We start from the raw sequence: 16,025 nt of genomic DNA, 5'->3' as shown, positions 1-16,025 counted from the left end.
GCTCAGTGCGTCCCAAAGACCCACACAGATCCTTGCTGTTGAAAAGCCACTAAGTTTGGAGGTGCTTCCTCTCCTGCCGTGTGGTTGAAGCACGCTGCTGTTCTCATGTCTAGTTTTCAGAGTGCATACCGACCTCCCTGAAATAGCTTCTGTGTGAGTCCCCACCCTTGTGAGCTCCAGGAGGCAGAGCTCTGAGCAACCCCAGCTGACTGAACCTACCCTGGCTGGTGATTGTACAGCTTCCACAAACACCAGCACAAACATAATAAATATTCATATATATGTAGTGTGTGTGTGTGTCTTCATTCTCCTGTGAGGAAAAAAAATTACTCAATGGCTACTCGTTCCTATTGAAAAAACAGAAAAATTATTTCAAAAGAATAAAACAAGCCGGGCAGTGGTGGCGCACGCCTTTAATCCCAGCACTCGGGAGGCAGAGCCAGGCGGATCTCCGTGAGTTCGAGGCCAGCCTGGGCTACCAAGTGAGTCCCAGGAAAGGCGCAAAGCTACACAGAGAAACCCTGTCTCGAAAAACCAAAAAAAAAAAAAAAAAAAAAAAAAAAAGAATAAAACAAAAACTATCCCTAGTTTTACTACCCATAAGTAACTTCAGTTGACATTTAGCTTGTATCTATAGAAATCTAACTATGAGACACATGAACAGCTTCACTCTGTAACCCAGGCTGGTTTCAAACTAAGGATAATCCTCCTGCCTCAGTCTCCCAAATTATGAGATTAAAGGAGAGTCACTACACCTGAATTATTTACATTTTATGTTGTTGTTTTCTCAAGACAGGGTTTTTCTGTGTAGCCCTGACTTGGAACTCACTCTGTGGAACAGGCTGGCCTGGAACTCAAAGAGATCTGCCTGCCTCTGGTTCCTGAGTGCTGGAACTAAAGGTGTGCACCACCACTGCCTGGCTTGGATTATTTACATTTGGAATCACGACAGACTTACAGTTTTGTGACCTGCTTTTCCCTCTCCAGAATATCTTGGCTTCCTTTCCATGGCAACCAATTGATACCAATTGAACATTTTAAGCCAGCACACATGTGCCTGCGTGGCATGAGTCACCAGGTCCCCACACAGAGAGGGCCTCTGTCTGCTTTGTTTATGGTTGGTACAGGGGGTTACCTGTGGCGACGACACTTTCATGCTGAAGAGTCTGAGGGACAATGACCAGCCTGAAGTCACCCAGCAAACTTGTCCCAGTGCCCAGATTCAAGCAAACCTCCCTCCTCTTGAGTCCCCAGCCACACCATTCACCCTGTCATAGGCACTAGACTGTCCTGGATCTGCAACACTCATTTCAAACTCCCATAAAGATGGGATCTCACTCTCCCTCTTATAGAGTATGAGTCAGCTCCAGCATCAGGGTGAGTCACCCAGCTCTTCCTGAGGAACATGCCTCTGACTGCCAGGAGACATCCAGGTGGGGGTCTCTGGGGACAGCCAGGAAAGATGGACACAGGTGACCTGCTCCTTGAGGGGTGAGCTGTGTGTTTCTTTTGAGTCTAAAATGGTGCATGGAAGATTCTAGAAGTGAAGAAGCCCATGTTTCACGCCTCCTGCCTCACCATTGCCTCCAGCAGCACTTAACGTCCCTACTACAGTTTCCTCAGTCTGTCTTGCCTTCTCTGTAAAGGTGGGGGGAGGGGCAGCTTTGTGGGAAGGTGTCTTGTTGGTTACATCAGCATGAAACACATGCCCAGTCCCCACCTCTGTTCTCCATGCACGCTAGCCAAGCTTGGCTGTCCGTTTTCCCATCAGTTCTGAGCTTCTCAGGGTGTCTTCCTCACTACTCCTCATTCCCAATCTTTATGGAGGGCCTACTACGTGCTAGGCCCAGGGCGAGACATAGAACCCACCTCAGAGCTTGACAACTGAAGAGTATTCAGGGCCCATTTCAGAGAGAGAAAACTATAGTCCCCAGGGAGGGAGTAACAGGCCTAGGACAACACCTCCGGCGGTAACAGACTTCCCACTCCTAGCAAGCACCCTGCCCTTCCTGGAGGCTTGAGGAACAGAGGTGTTGCGGCCACATCTAAGCCTCTCTCCAACTTCAGAGGCCCCTAGAAACAAACACATACAGAAATTGTAAGAGACAGAAGCCTGCAACCCAGGGGTAAACAGGGCTTTAAGGATGTAAAAACCTGGATATAATGGCTACCATTCTCCAAGTACTTGGATGGCTATGGACTATGTATCAGCCAACAGCCACTTCCTCACTCCGTATTCACAATCAATTCTTCCGGTGGAGATATTCTCATGACGTGTTTGGGGGACTCAGGTCAGGTCACACACCCAAGGCATAGCATGAAGCAGGTCTGTCTCTCTGAATCCTGTACTGTGTCTTCTCGACACTGTGTCACCTCCTCCATTTATGTTTGGTTCTGTCTCTCATTAAGCATTTATAGTTTATTTCCGGTGCCAACTAACTGCTGGACAGAGGGAAGCTGGGAATGATAGAGGGCTTGCCCTGGAGAGGTAGTTATCTCAAGGGAAGATAAGGTTCAAATAATTGCAATCTAGGTGATTAGAACCAGGCTAGGCTGTTGCTTGGCCAGTACTGGGTCAGGGGCCTAGCTAGACAAGTGCTGCTGGTCCAATCTTTATTTGTTTTAAAGATTTGTGTGTGAGTGTGGGAGTTACAGCAAGTAGAGGTCAAAGGGCAACTTTTCTGCAGTCCATTCTCTCCTTCTACCTTGTTTTTAAATTTTATGTCTCTTTGTGTATGTATATGTGTGAGTTTCTGTGAGTCTGTGTGTGTGTGTGTGTGTGTGTGTGTGTGTGTGTGTGTGTGTGTGTGTGTGTGGTGTGTGATGTGTGTGTGTACATAATGGATTTTGTTACTCTCTCTCCCTCTAACTTCCTTCCAGCTTGGTTTTGAGGCAAGGTCTCTCTTGTTCCCGCCACTGTTTTTGCCAATGAGAGCTCCCGTCTCTGCTGGGTTTACCTACGCAACCTCTGGCTTTTTATACACGTTCTTTTTTTTGTTTGTTGTTTTGTTTTTCGAGACAAGGTTTCTCTGTGTAGCTTTGCGCCTTTCCTGGATCTCACTCTGTAGACCTCGAACTCATAGAGATCCGCCTGCGTCTGCCTCTTGAGTGCTGGGATTAAAGGCATGCACCACCACTGCCCGGCTTTTTACTTTTTTTTTTTTTTTTCCTGAGACACGGTTTCTCTGTGTAGTTTTGGAGCCTGTCCTTGATCTCGCTCTGTAGACCAGGCTGGCCTCGAACTCACAGAGATCTGCCAGGCTCTGCCTCTCAAGTGCTGGGATTAAAGGCATGCGCCACCGCTGTCTGGCTTTTATACACATTCTAGGGTTCGAACTCAAGCAAAGGTTTGTACAGCAAGCACTTTTATCCAGTGAACCATCTCGCTGGCCCCATGTTTTTAAAATCTAAGTACTAAAAACTCATGTTTACTATCTATATGATTTGGGCAAATTACTGTGTATAGCTTTTCTTTTCTCCTTTGGAAAATGGAGAGAGAGAAAAAAACATTCATCTCATAACATTAATCATCCTGAGGAGATTAAATCAATTGGATTGTTGCATTGTTTCATTTAACAGACTTACAAAAAGTAAGAGGTAATGGTTTACTCAAAGGTTGAGGCAGGAGGATTGTGAGTTTGACACAATGCAGCTCTGTCTGAAAAACAAACTAACAAATGAAAAAGACTCAAAATAAAACAGAAATATGTTAAGAGACTCAGTGTGTAGCAGCTGTTGGTTTGGGGGCTTGGGATCCTGGAAGACACACACCATCAGGGGATATTTCGCTAGAGCCATGTAAAGATTTTAAGTAAAAACAGACAGAAGCCTGTATGCATTCTGACAAATGCAGAAATTAGAAACACACACAGCTCAATGTTTTCACAAATGGGGCACACCTGTGCAACCAGCAGCCCCATGAAGAACATTATCAACAGGGTCAGGAATCGGGTGTGGTGAGACAAGCCCTCCCCTCCCAAGTAAAGTTCAAGGCAGGGATGGGCAAGGGTGCCCCCAAACCCAGTTGTGCTGGGAATCAAATCCAGGCTTGGCTAACACTCTACCACTGAGGTGCAGTCCCAGTTCTTAATGTCATATTTTTGAGAAATCAAAACTAATATATAAAAAAAGAAAAATCCATGATGACAAAGTATCAAAATTTTCAATAAAGATGGGATTAGTTACTGCGAGATGCTGAGTCATGCGAAAGCTTGGGGCAAAGAGAAAAACACCAGGACTGCTGATTTGTTTTCCAGCTGCCTCACCCTGATTACCCAGCAGCCCCCTCACAGCGGAGCCCCTCCCTTCCAGGCAGAACTGTTCTCCAGGCTTCTGAGCTCACGAATGGTTTGCATGTTATGTGCCTGTGTGCACACACCTTTGCATATGGCCCTTCATGTGATGCCTGTGAGAATCAGCCATGTTGTCATATGCCATGGAAATATGCTTAAAGCAGGGAGTGACTTTTTTTGAGAGACAAAGGTCCATGGCAAGTGGGAAGATGCCTGAGAAATGGCTCTGATGGGGGGCGGGGGAAGGAGTGGAGAGGAAGTGAGGGAGGCCCATAGTCTTTTGGAAGGACAGAAGCCACAGAGTTGGCTGGACCAGGTAATCAGGGTGAGGAGTCTGGTGGATGTCAGGTAGCTGACTAGGGCAGTTTGGAAGTACCCGTCTTTGGGGTACTTGGAGGACAGGGGGTGCAGCAATGAGTCTAGATTTAAGCATGGTGAGCGTGCGCACCTGTGGGACACCTAGAACACTGTCCTGGAGGCAGCTAGAAAGCTGAATCTAGAGCTCAGCAGTCAGTGGAGGAGGGATAGTTCCTTCAGCACTCCCCACATCAATGAATAGAGGGGCACACAGAAAGGATAAGGAAGGGATGACCAATGAGCTGGGAGCAGGTGGTTGGAGCAGGTGTGCAAATCAGAATGAAATATTAAACACACAGAAGTGTGTCCTGCTTGGCCCAGCATGCCCTTGAAGAGCCCTATACCATGTTTACCTCCAGCACAGGAGGATTTGAGTTGCAAAACAGCCTTCAGATTAGGGAATCCCCACCCCAGGCCCTGCCTGTGCCCCTTGCATCAGCCGCCACTGATTCAGCAAAGCCTTTTCGCCCTACCAGGGACACTTGCCTTTAAAGGCAACAGAGCCTTTTCCGGGCTGTCTTACTCACTCTTACTCCGTAGCCGCTAGGACCCGCCCCACAAAGCACCGCCCCATTTCTAAGGCTCCCGGCCCACAGGCGTGCTGGCAGACACGCACCAGGCTGGCACCCGCCCGCACCGTCCTGTGCACCTGGCACCTTCCCGCCAGTCCCGGGAGCTCTTTTTCTTCCAGACTGGCTGATGCTGGAGCAGCTTGGAAGCAACCCAGAAAAGGCTGCGTTCCTTTAAGGGCTGAAGTCAGCCTCCAGGGAACAAAGCTGCTAGTGTAGACACAGACTAGAGAGTCTCACCAGGTTGGGGGTGGGGGTGGGGGAGGCGCTGCAGGACCCCACCTTCTTCTCACAGCCCCTTTAGGAGCCTCAGGGGAGGGTTTGGGGATGCCGAGATGTCAACGGGTTCTTTCTCTCTGAAACCCTCTGTGGCTCCCCACTGTCCACCCAATAATTAAAACTCTAGCCTCTACCTAGATGGCATCTAGGGGTCTTTGCAACTACCTCTTCAGCCTCTTCTCCCTGCCCACCCCACCCCCCAATTCCTAGGTGCCAATCACACTACCAGGAGCCACTTCTGACTTCTGCCCACATCCCTCCCTCTGTGGCACACTTTTCTAGCTAAGGCTTTACATCTCATGGGCTTTTTCTGGTGCTCTCTCCCTAGACGGGGTTAAATTCTGTTTCCAAGGACTCGGTCTCCAAGATAATAGTCCACCTAAGAATCTAACCTCTGATCCAGTGTCCATAGCTCCTAGTGAATTTGCCTCTCAACAGTAGCCTCCAGGGGCCATAAAACATTTACAGAGGAGGACAGAGAAGTGGAATTCCAAGCAGACAATGGGATCTGTGTCTGGGCAGGTATGGGGGAATGAGGAAAAGAAAAGCTGCTTTCCTGGCTACTCTGCTTTTCCTTGAGTGCCATGGGACCACGGGACTGGGCTGAAATGCTGACACAAACAATTAGTGCAGTTTGAGTAGGGTCTGGTAGCTCAAGCTTTTAATCCCAGTACTTGGTAGGCAAGTGGATCTCTGTGAATTTGAAGCCATTCTGGTCTCCATAGTGAGTTCCAGGACAGCCAGTGCTCTGTCTCAAAACAAAACAAAACAAACAAACAAAAAACCCCCAAAGAATTACTGCAACTGCTTTGACAGACCCTTATCCACCCCGGAGCAGACTGTTAGGCCCATTTTAGAAATGTGGGTTTTGAAGCTGAGGAAAGAGATGCACTCAGAGGTTGGCAAGTAAGTTGCAAAGCTGGGACTCCAAAGTCTGAAACTTGTGGTTCAGGGTACTGTCTAGAGACTCTCTTTCTGAAATCATTCTGTCTGCTGCCTTTGTACCTGCTCTTCCCCAAGAATGGCCTTCCCATCTAGCTACCTATTGAACTATTTATTCCACCTTCCAAACTCTGCTCTACATCACCTCCCCCTTGCCAAAGAACTACTTCCTTCCCACCCCCCAGTCTCTCTGGAGACTTCCCTGTATTCTCCCTTAGCAATGTTTTACATTGCCTTTCTCGCTGTCCCTCCAGCTTGGGGACTCTCTGAAGCTAGCAATAGGTTCTCATGCCTCTGTCCCTGGGAAATTGACTAGCACAGGACCATCGCAGAGGGAAAAAAGGTGGCTGGTTGATGAGTGTGACATGTTGTGGCTAAGAGATAGACACGTGCTTTTATGATGGGTGAGGTGGAGTTTGTGAACTGGTGCCCTAAGGAAGGGCCGGGATGACCAGGCTTGGGCCTTGCTCCAGCCCTGACATCAGATGTACTGAGGCAAAGTAACAGGGTCCAGAGTTGGAGGAAGCAAGAGCAGAGCAGGCCTTGCAGACAGCAGGGGAAGAGAGAGGGCGAGGTAGTGTGCACCGTGAGAGGAGGTAGGAGACCCCCGACTTACCAGGCCCACATGCTTTCCCTTTCAGAGACCCATGCTCAACCAGGGTGCCCCCTAGGCCAGCAACTGATACACAGCTCAGCTTTCTGTCTCTAACAGAAACTACCTTCTCCCAGATCCCTCCCTCAGCTGAACCTAGATGGGAAACTGGGACTGGAGGGCCTTCCCTCCACGGCCTCTAGAAAAGAAAATAGAGTGAACTCCGATAACCACAGTATCACCACTACAGAGACTGTGAAATGCCATACTCAGGAGTTCACCATTAATTCTGATAGCACAGGGTTTGATACGAATTCCATTTTATCCGAAAAAAAAAAATGGCTCACTGGCCTGGAGCTTGCTTGCCCAGGATCAGTTAGAGCCAGTTTATAGGTGAGCTGGTTCAATGACAGGGTGTTCTGCATCCTTAACCATTTAGGCACCCAGCCTCTCCAGTCTTCCTACTTAGGGGTCACCATAGAGTCGGATATAGAGGGAGGCAGTGATTTTATAGCCTAGAGAAGCGGCGGGCATGGTTTCTAGGAGCAAAAGAGGAGATGAGGCTTGGGAACAGAACTAGAGCGTGGAGAGGGGGACCCCTACCTCGGAGCCAGACCTCCCATGGTCTGTGTAATAAACTTAATACCACTTTACACGTAACAGACGCGACTGTAAACACGCTCCAAATATTAACTCGCTTAATCTTCCTAACAACCCAAGAGGTTGTACTATTATTATCCCCAGTTTACCAAAGTTATCCGGCAGCCGAATGAGGAAGCCGGAGTCCCAGCGATGGCAACACATCCCGGCACCAAGCGCTACCATTTTGCTAGCGGCCGCTGAGACTCAGAGAGGTGTGCGCACCAGCCCAGAGCCACACAGCGAGCGCCCCCATTCGGGTGCCCCGCGTCCAGGACCGCGGAGTTGAGCATCCAGAGCTAGGCTGCGGTCAGGGAGCCCTCCGCCCCTCCCGAAAGAACCACGCCCCCGGAGCCCCGCCCCGGACGTGCTGCTCAGGCCCCGCCCCCTCCCGGCCCACCTACTCCTCCCCCCCCCCCTGCGGCGCCGACCAATGGCGGCGTTCCTATAAAAAGGCTTGCTCCGCGCGCTCTCCGGCAAGGAGCTGAGAATCACTCGTGGAGTCCCGGTCTAGGCTACCGGGTCCCAAGGGCGCCAAGGCGTGGAGATCCGGCGGGAGACGCAGAATCAGAGCACGCCCGTTCCCCTGCTCGCAGCCGGCACAGCTAGAGCCACGATCGCCGCGCGGCCATGGAGCCCAGCAGCAAGGTACGAGTAGCGGGGCTGTGCGCCCCGGGCGGGGACGTGCCGCCGAGCGCAGGACCGGAGCCCGTCCGAGGCCCCGCTTCCTCACGCGGCCGCCGCGCGCTTCACGCGGCCGGGGCGGGGGCCGCGGATCAGGGGGCCCAGGAGCCGCACGTCGCGCACGACCTCGGCGGCTCCTCCCGCGCGGGGGAGGGGGCCGGAGCGCGGCGCCCATTGGCTAAGAGGGCCGAGCCCCCGGCCAGGCCCCGGCAGGGCGCGGAGGAGGCGGGACCCGCCCGAAGCCCGCGCCGCGCCCGGAACCCGGGCCTTGGGGGTGGCCAGGAGGAGAAGGCACTTCCTCCAGGCCTGGGTCGGGGGGACAACATGCTGCGCTGTCCTCCAGGGATGTGGGGCCTTTTCCCCAGGCTAGCCACCGTCTAGATGGGATTTCTCATCACATGTGAACAGGCTTGCCCTGCAGGGGGCCGATTTACAGAACTCCGGGGTGTGCGACATTGTTTCTTTCCTGTCGCGCCTTTGCTTTGTGTAGAGTTTGTTCTAGTCGCTTTTTAAAAATTTAAAACATTTCATTTTTCCCGTCTTAGTATAGAGAGACACAAGGATGCGCACCTTCACGCGCCCCCCCCCCCCCCATTCCCCTTTTAAAGCTAAGAACAGCGCGAACATGGGTTAAATCCCGGGCTGCCCTTTCCGTGGGCAGTGGAGATGTGTGGTGGACCCAGTAGTGTGAGACCGGGCTTCCCCATGCCTGTTGAGCTCCTGCGACTTGTTCCTTGGCCCACGGGCTTGAGCAGAGTGAGACGTAGAGGAAGCCCCAGTTAGCTCCCTATGGCCCTACTGACAGTCTCGGCAGAGCCACGATGATCGGGTGTAACTAAGTAAAAATACAAAAATACACACACAAAAGGAGAGAAAAAGAAAGAAAGAAAAGAAAAACTGAGGCCCGGAGTCTTTCAGAGGCTCCGAACTTCGGTTTCTCCACGTAGAGAGAACTTTTCTCTCCCACTTGTTCAAAAGAAAGCAGTCTTACTCCCTATATTGTCAGGCCTGGGTCGGTCTGTCCGCTTTTCTTCCTTGGATTTTGTTTTTGGAGACAGTCTTACTATGCAGCCTTGGCTATCCTAGAACTCTTTATGTAGATGAGGCTGGCCTCAAACCTAGAGAGCCGCCTGCTTTTGCCTCCCCGGTACCACCACACTAAATATTTCTTGAGTGGATAAGGTGAATATTCTGAATGCAGAAGAGTGAAGAAGAAAATCGACCGCCATTGGCTCATGGCTAAACTGCTTTTTTTCATGTCGTTCTGTTCTTCCTTCACCAGAAGCACACAGACGGGAAGTAAGTTTCCTAAAGTCGCACAGATCCTAAGGTCTGGACTGTCTTCAATGTCCGTTTTCACTAGTGTTTCTTGAATTGTGAGCAGCAGGGAGAGTTTGCTTAACTTCTAAGGCAGCCCTTGTGGTATCTGGAGCAAATGCTTTTACTCCAACGTGCCTCTCAAACTTCTCCCTACCGACTCCACCTGTAAACCTTGAAATACCTACTTCCCGTGGTTTAATATCTGTACTGATGAGAATTCAGGTACTTGAACTGTTACACCAATAGATTTTGTGCTTAAATAAAACAGTGTTGAAAGAACAAAAGAGCAGTTGTAAATACTTTGGGGTTTCGCGACAGGATCTCTACATAGCTCTGGCTGTCCTGGAACTCACTATGTAGACCAGTGGACCAGACTGGCCTTGAACTCACAGAGATGAGATCCGCCTGCCTCTCCCAGTGCTGGGATTAAAGGCGTGCATTACCACGCCCGGTTTAGGTGTTTTTAATTATCTTGTGTACATTTTGGAAAAAAGCCCTTCCCTTTGGAGACTGCTGATTTCTCAATCAGAGCTATAGCCTTTCATGCTGTATATTAAAACGGAATCCTGGAGAGCTGTTTTAAATGTCCAGCATGTCTCTGGTGTACTCGTGAAGTTCTGAGCTTCGCTGAGTAGGAAGCAGGGAGGGGCCAGCAAGAGTTCACCCCCGCCTCTCACTTCACCTTTAGTGGCCATCCTGGCTAGGCTAGCCCATAGGCTAGTCCCCGCTGCCCTTTGCTTGACTGGTCAGTCTCTTCACTCAACAGAAGACTAAAAAGTCACAGGCTTCTTCAGGATCCAGTGGTAGAAAAAAACGTAATTATCTGAGGCTCACCGTGAGGTTTTGAATCCTCATTTAACTTAGTTGCCTCAACTGCAGAATGACAGCAGTTTGAATCATTAGATGGTTAGAATTCAGTGGTGGGGGAGCCTAAAGATGGCTGAACAGGTAAAGGCACTTTACCGCCAGGCTTGACGATCTTAGTTCATCCCAGGGATTCCCATGGTAGAGGACAGAACTGATTCCTGCAAGTTGTTCTCTGACCTCCATATGCACACTGGCACGTGTCTCTTCCCACCCTACACAAATAAGTAAGTAGATGTAACTTTAAAGTTAAAAAGCCAGGCAGGCATGCAAGTGATCTCTGAGCTTGACGCTGACCTTGTCTGTATGGTGAGTTCTCTCGGCTAGTAGCTAAGGCCACAGTAAGACCCTACCCCTAAATAAATAAACAAATAAATAGAGTTTGGGGATATGTGTGCAGGTCTCTATAGATGCTCCATAAGCTGTCCTTGTTTCCTTGAATTCCCATGACATGCTGGGCCCTGAGTAACCTTCAGTAACCTTCAGCCTCAGCTGAAGCATGTGCTTTTGGGGCACTCGGATGCTGGGCTGTGTTAGTCGGGGAAGTCATTAAAGCCCTCACTATTCTGGAATCTGGGGGAGGGGGCAGAGGGCGCCGGGGGTGGGGGATTGGGGGATTGAGGGAGTAGGGGGAGGTGGTGTGTGCTAAGGGTGCCAGGCCCAGAGCTGAGCCATCTAGTGTGGCTGCCTGCCCTGCCTTGGGCTTCTGTTTCAGCTCTCTGCCAAGCGTTTGGGTAGTTAGGAAAGCACCTCTCAGTGCTGGGGGCATGCGCAGCTCAGTGGTAGAGCCTTTGCTCTACCACTGTGTGAGGCCCTGGGTTCCATCCCTGTGATGTGAAGGGAATGGACACAACTGCTTTCTTGTCCCCTTTCTCTTGAGAGCCTCACAACTGCACCATGGAGGAAATGGGAGTCCACCATGACCTTAAAGTTTCAGAGAAGAGTGACGTCAAGGTCATGTGCTGAGCCTCCCCCCCGCCCCCCCCAAAAAAAAAACCAACCAGGCTGCTAACCTTTGCAGGTAGCATGAAGATGAAGGAAACTCATCCAGAAGAGACCTTCTGGCCCTGGTTTAGCCTTCCCTTTTACAGAGGGGAAACTGAGGCCAGTAGAGTCCAAGACAAGACTGAAGATGTGAGGTGTTCTATGGGGTTGGTAGATTCCCCCTCTGATCCCTGTTCTGTGTCAGCTCCCACCCGTCCCACGTGTGCAGAAGTCCTCGGGCTTCAGACTTCACAGCCATTTCTGGGTACTGTAGGAGTCTGAGGTTGCTTTAGATATAAGTGAACATCTGGAAGCTTCTGTGAAGGAAGTCGCTTTCCTGGAGCCTCGGTTTCTTTCTCTGGTAATTGTGAGTAAGACCGTCCCCATGTCCTCGCAGGGTGGTGGCTATTATAAGTGGAAAGACCTTTTTTCTTGGCCAGCTTAGATATACAAACAATGTAAACAGCCCCAAGATGATCCTTGTCCAGTGTTGAGTCACCCTCTGGTTCCGCCTTACCTTCCCCTCGCTGGGTCAGCCCCAAATCCCCCACTAATCAGCTTGTGACTTCAGAGAGCGCAGCTTTACCCTGTGCCTCCTGGTCATAGGGTGTCAGGGCCTGGAGATCTACTCCAACACCAAGGGTACAAGGATCAAGCCCCCCCACCCCCCAACAGACTGGAAGAGCTATGAGGCCTGGAACAAAGGGGAAAGTGTGCAGCTTTGGCTTGGGGCCTGCAGCCTCACCCCTCACCCCTCTCCTGGGTACAGAGGTGACAAAGCCGTTCAGTCTAGCAGCCACTGTCCTAGCATGGCTGAGGCCAGGAAAGCTCCTGGCGGACGGACTCAAGGGCTCAGAGAGGTTGTGTCCACGCTGGCCTAGCCCAAAACAAATCTCCAATTGTTACCTCCCTCCCAGGCAGGGGTGAAGTGGAGCCCGAGGCTCTGTCTTTCAGCCATTCATTGAGCCTGGCAGTAGTTTATGCATAAACTCGAGATTTTGCAGTAGGGAGCCAGGGGCTCCTGGGTTGCACGCTTACCCCAAGCTGATGAAGGCTTGGCATTTGCTGGATAGAACATCTGTCCAAATTGCTTAATCCACAACTCATGTCCCTGTCCTGAAATTGGGAGTGTCCAGGGAAGAGTCCCTCAGAAACTGCTTTACTACCTTGTTGTATGTCCCCAGCCTTTGCTCACCTTTGTGGATCAGCTACACTGAAGTTTGTTAGATGCAGGCCACCTTGTGCAGCAGGCTTGAGGAGTGCTAGATCTCTGGTCTGTTTTCACAGCAGCGTGTGTGGGGGTGGGGGAGGCAAGCCTCTGGAAGGCCCTCTGCCGGAGGGGGTGGGGCTTCTTGGGATGGGGAGTCTAGCTAAAGGAAAGAAAGAAACAGTGCCTCTTCGCTTTCCTTGGGCGTCAAGTTGCGGCTGTCCTCCCGACCTAAGCCATGGCTTCCTGCTCAGCTCTCTTGGTATGGGGCTCTGAGTGGCCCTCCAGTATGCAAGAGTGACTCTTCAGGGTCCTAACCCATATCCATGATGCCCTAGGTTCACCTCACCTCCCTACCACAGCTTTGGGTACTGCCTCTGGTGGCCATGTCAGTCACGTGGCTGGCATGGTGTGGCGGTCCTCAGTACCAGCTCCATGGATAGTAGTGTTATCTTATGAGAGCATTTCTTTCAGTTGGACACTGGCTTAGTGGCCTGTTAGGCAACTTTGCCCTCAGTATTGTGGGCTGCATCGTTGTGCTAGCACTGTACTGTGTGGCCATAGTGACCATCTTCAACCTCACCCAGACACTTGGTCTCTGGTCTTAGGACCACCATTATCTTCTCCATAACGAGCTCCTCAAACCCTACCAGCCAGAGTATGATTCCAGGACCTCTTCACTCCAGAGCCATTAGTATGTCATTCCCACGGGCAGTTCCTCTCAGTACCAGATCTTGTGAGTTAGTTTGCTCTGTTGGCTCATCCACCTCATGTCAGTCAACTGGACCCATGTCTTGCCTGACCAGGGAGGTCACCCCACCATAATGCCACTAAACATTTACTTGTAAGAGCTGGCCTGTTCATGCAGCTGGGAGCAGTGGCTCCCAGCTATGTAAGACCCTCCTCCAGCTAGAGAGCTGCATGGGGGATTACCACTCTCCCCAGTACTTCTGAAGGCAGTGTGCTGGGCCTGCTAGGCCCTGGCTCTGGCGCCGTGTCCAGTAAAATTCCCAGATGTGACGGGAAAATGAAATTGGATTTTAAAAAGCACAGAATGGAGCAAACCAAAGAGAGCCATGAAAGTAAAAGGACAAGAGCCTCTCTTCTCCCACTTTTCACAATTACTGTTCACTCCCAGTCTCCACCACCCCTTTTGTGTGTGTGTAGATGCTCGCCCTATCACCCTTGAGTGTGATATTGGTGATGGTTCACACTTGTGTGTGGTGCAGCACATCCCAATCACCAGCCCAAGGTAAATACCTCTGCATCCTGTACCATTAAGGCACTGACTTTACATCTAGCAGCCCAAGGGACTTTGGGGTTAAGGTCTACACAGTCGATGACCTCACACAGATCATTCACTGTCTTCCTCACACAGTGTAATTGTACCTGGGGCTTTTGTTTTGGTTTTTCTTTTTCTAAGAAGCCACCCTGGGGCTCTTTTCAGACACATACAGATGTTTTGCATTCTTTCCAACAGCTGCATAATATTCCATTGCAGACATGCTTCACTGTGATTGAGAAGCACTCCCCTGCACTTTTTTATACTGCTCACCACCTGATGCATTATAAATTCCTTTCCTGCTCTGGCTGTCAAGTAAAATATCAAGTTGCATAGATAGGGATTTGCTTCAGTTTCTAACCCAATCCCATTCACTCAGGTAGCACAGGGAACTTTTTAGGGAAACCTCACAGAGAATGGCAGCTGTAGGGGAAAGGATTTTCAAAAGGTCCCCAAAGTGGAAGAGTTGGGACTTAAACTTGCTGAGAGTGACAGTGACCTTTTTCTATGCTCAGTCTTAATCAAATTAATTTTATTGGGGTTGGAGAGATGGCTAAGTGTTTAAGAGCACTGGCTGCCCTTACACTGGCAGGGTTCAATTCCTAGCACCCACATGGCAGCTCATACCTTTCTGGAACTCCAGTTCCAGGGGATCTGACACCCTCACACAGACATACATGCAGGCAAAACACCAGTGAGCATACATAAAAATAAATTACATATTACAATTAATTTTATCTCCACTGAATCGGTGCTAGCGCACCACTAAATGCACCTTAGGGGTGTCAGCTTCTTAGGGGTCCCTTTGTTCACTACAGGTTCCTTCCTGTAGCAAGTATTTGTTTGCTCCTTGTAGGAACAAAACCCTTTTCAGCTACTGAAGGAGGGGTGTGTGTGTGAATTTTGCCTGAAAGGCTTTGAAAATCCTGAACAGTTCAGGCTTTGACTCTACATCCAGCACTCAAGGACATACGTTTCAGAAAGACAAATCTATAAAGACAGGATAGTAAATATTGTTGGCTTTGTGGGCCCCAAGATCTGTCTGCCTCTGCTTGCCTCGACTACAGCAGGGCCACTGTAGCACAGAAGTCACAAATGGATACTCAAATGGGTGTGGTTCTGATAGTGGTCATGGAAATTCTGATTTAATGTAACGTCCATGTACTCCCCCTCCCTCGACCCCACCCTTTAGAAATGTGAAGCCATTCTAAGCTGATAGGTGAGATCTGGTTCCTTAACCCAGCGGTGATGTCAGCCAACCTTGGCTTAGAGTAAACTCCAGTCAAGATGGCCAAAAGGTTCCCAGACCTTGGCTTCTGGCTTCAGAATTGACGAGGCCTAGAGAGTTGCTGGAATGGAATTTGACCTACATAGAAAGCACCAGGTAGAAACCTTGCTTCCTTCAGGAACCAGTACCGGGAAGTAGAGGAGAGAACCTGACCAGGAAGGACAGAGCGTGTGGTACCAGAAGCTCCCCTGCCCACCCCCCACTGGAAACTTCAGAGAAGTTCCTGAACCCCAGGGTAGGAGCTTTTCCCTCTGAGGCTTCCATTCTTTGGTAAAGTAGGAGCAGTCTCTTCTAGAGTGGAGAGAGTAGGTTCGTGGTGGTCAAGCCAGGATGTGAGCAGCCCCTGGCAGGGTGCCTGGCACCTTACGAGTGCTGCTGGTAAGTGCCAGTCTCCCCCGTAAAGACCGAATGAGCACTGCCTACCGCCTGTCTCCAGGGCCACCAGAGTGCCTAGGAGGCAGCCATGCAAGTCTTAACATCACTAGAAGGCTTTAAGGAACTAAGAGGAAGGGGGGGGCAAGGTCACTTGAAGGTCAGCGTTCTAGGATTAGACCATCACTGTTAAGATTTGGGAGGCCTGAAGGAGGAGTCACAGTAAGACAACAGGCTAGGAGTGCAGAGAACTCAAGCCCTGCCCCTGGCCTTGGTGTTTACTAACAAACCAGGTTCCCTGTTCCAACCTCACCTTCCTTATCTGTCAAGTGAAGGTGGTGCATGGGTCTACAG

The 16,025-nt window shown here is 50.4% G+C and overlaps 1 protein-coding gene across 1 annotated transcript in view; it reads left to right on the top strand.

Annotated features, from left to right (window-relative positions):
* Positions 1 to 8,117: 8,117 nt before the first annotated feature.
* Positions 8,118 to 16,025, top strand: part of Slc2a1 (solute carrier family 2 member 1) — a 29,458-nt gene continuing 21,550 nt past the window's right edge. Inside the window, exon 1 of the mRNA XM_052716706.1 lies at positions 8,118 to 8,318. Coding sequence (XP_052572666.1) covers positions 8,301 to 8,318 — 18 coding nt within the window. The 5' untranslated portion in view covers positions 8,118 to 8,300. The remainder of the gene's footprint in view (positions 8,319 to 16,025) is intronic.

The sequence above is a fragment of the Peromyscus californicus genome, unplaced genomic scaffold, assembly GCF_007827085.1.
Source record: "Peromyscus californicus insignis strain IS unplaced genomic scaffold, ASM782708v3 Scaffold_5__1_contigs__length_169319896, whole genome shotgun sequence".
In the NCBI taxonomy this organism is placed as follows: Eukaryota; Metazoa; Chordata; class Mammalia; order Rodentia; family Cricetidae; genus Peromyscus; species Peromyscus californicus.
The sequence above is the reverse complement of the archived record's forward strand: the minus strand, read 5'-3'. Positions and strand labels throughout refer to the sequence as shown.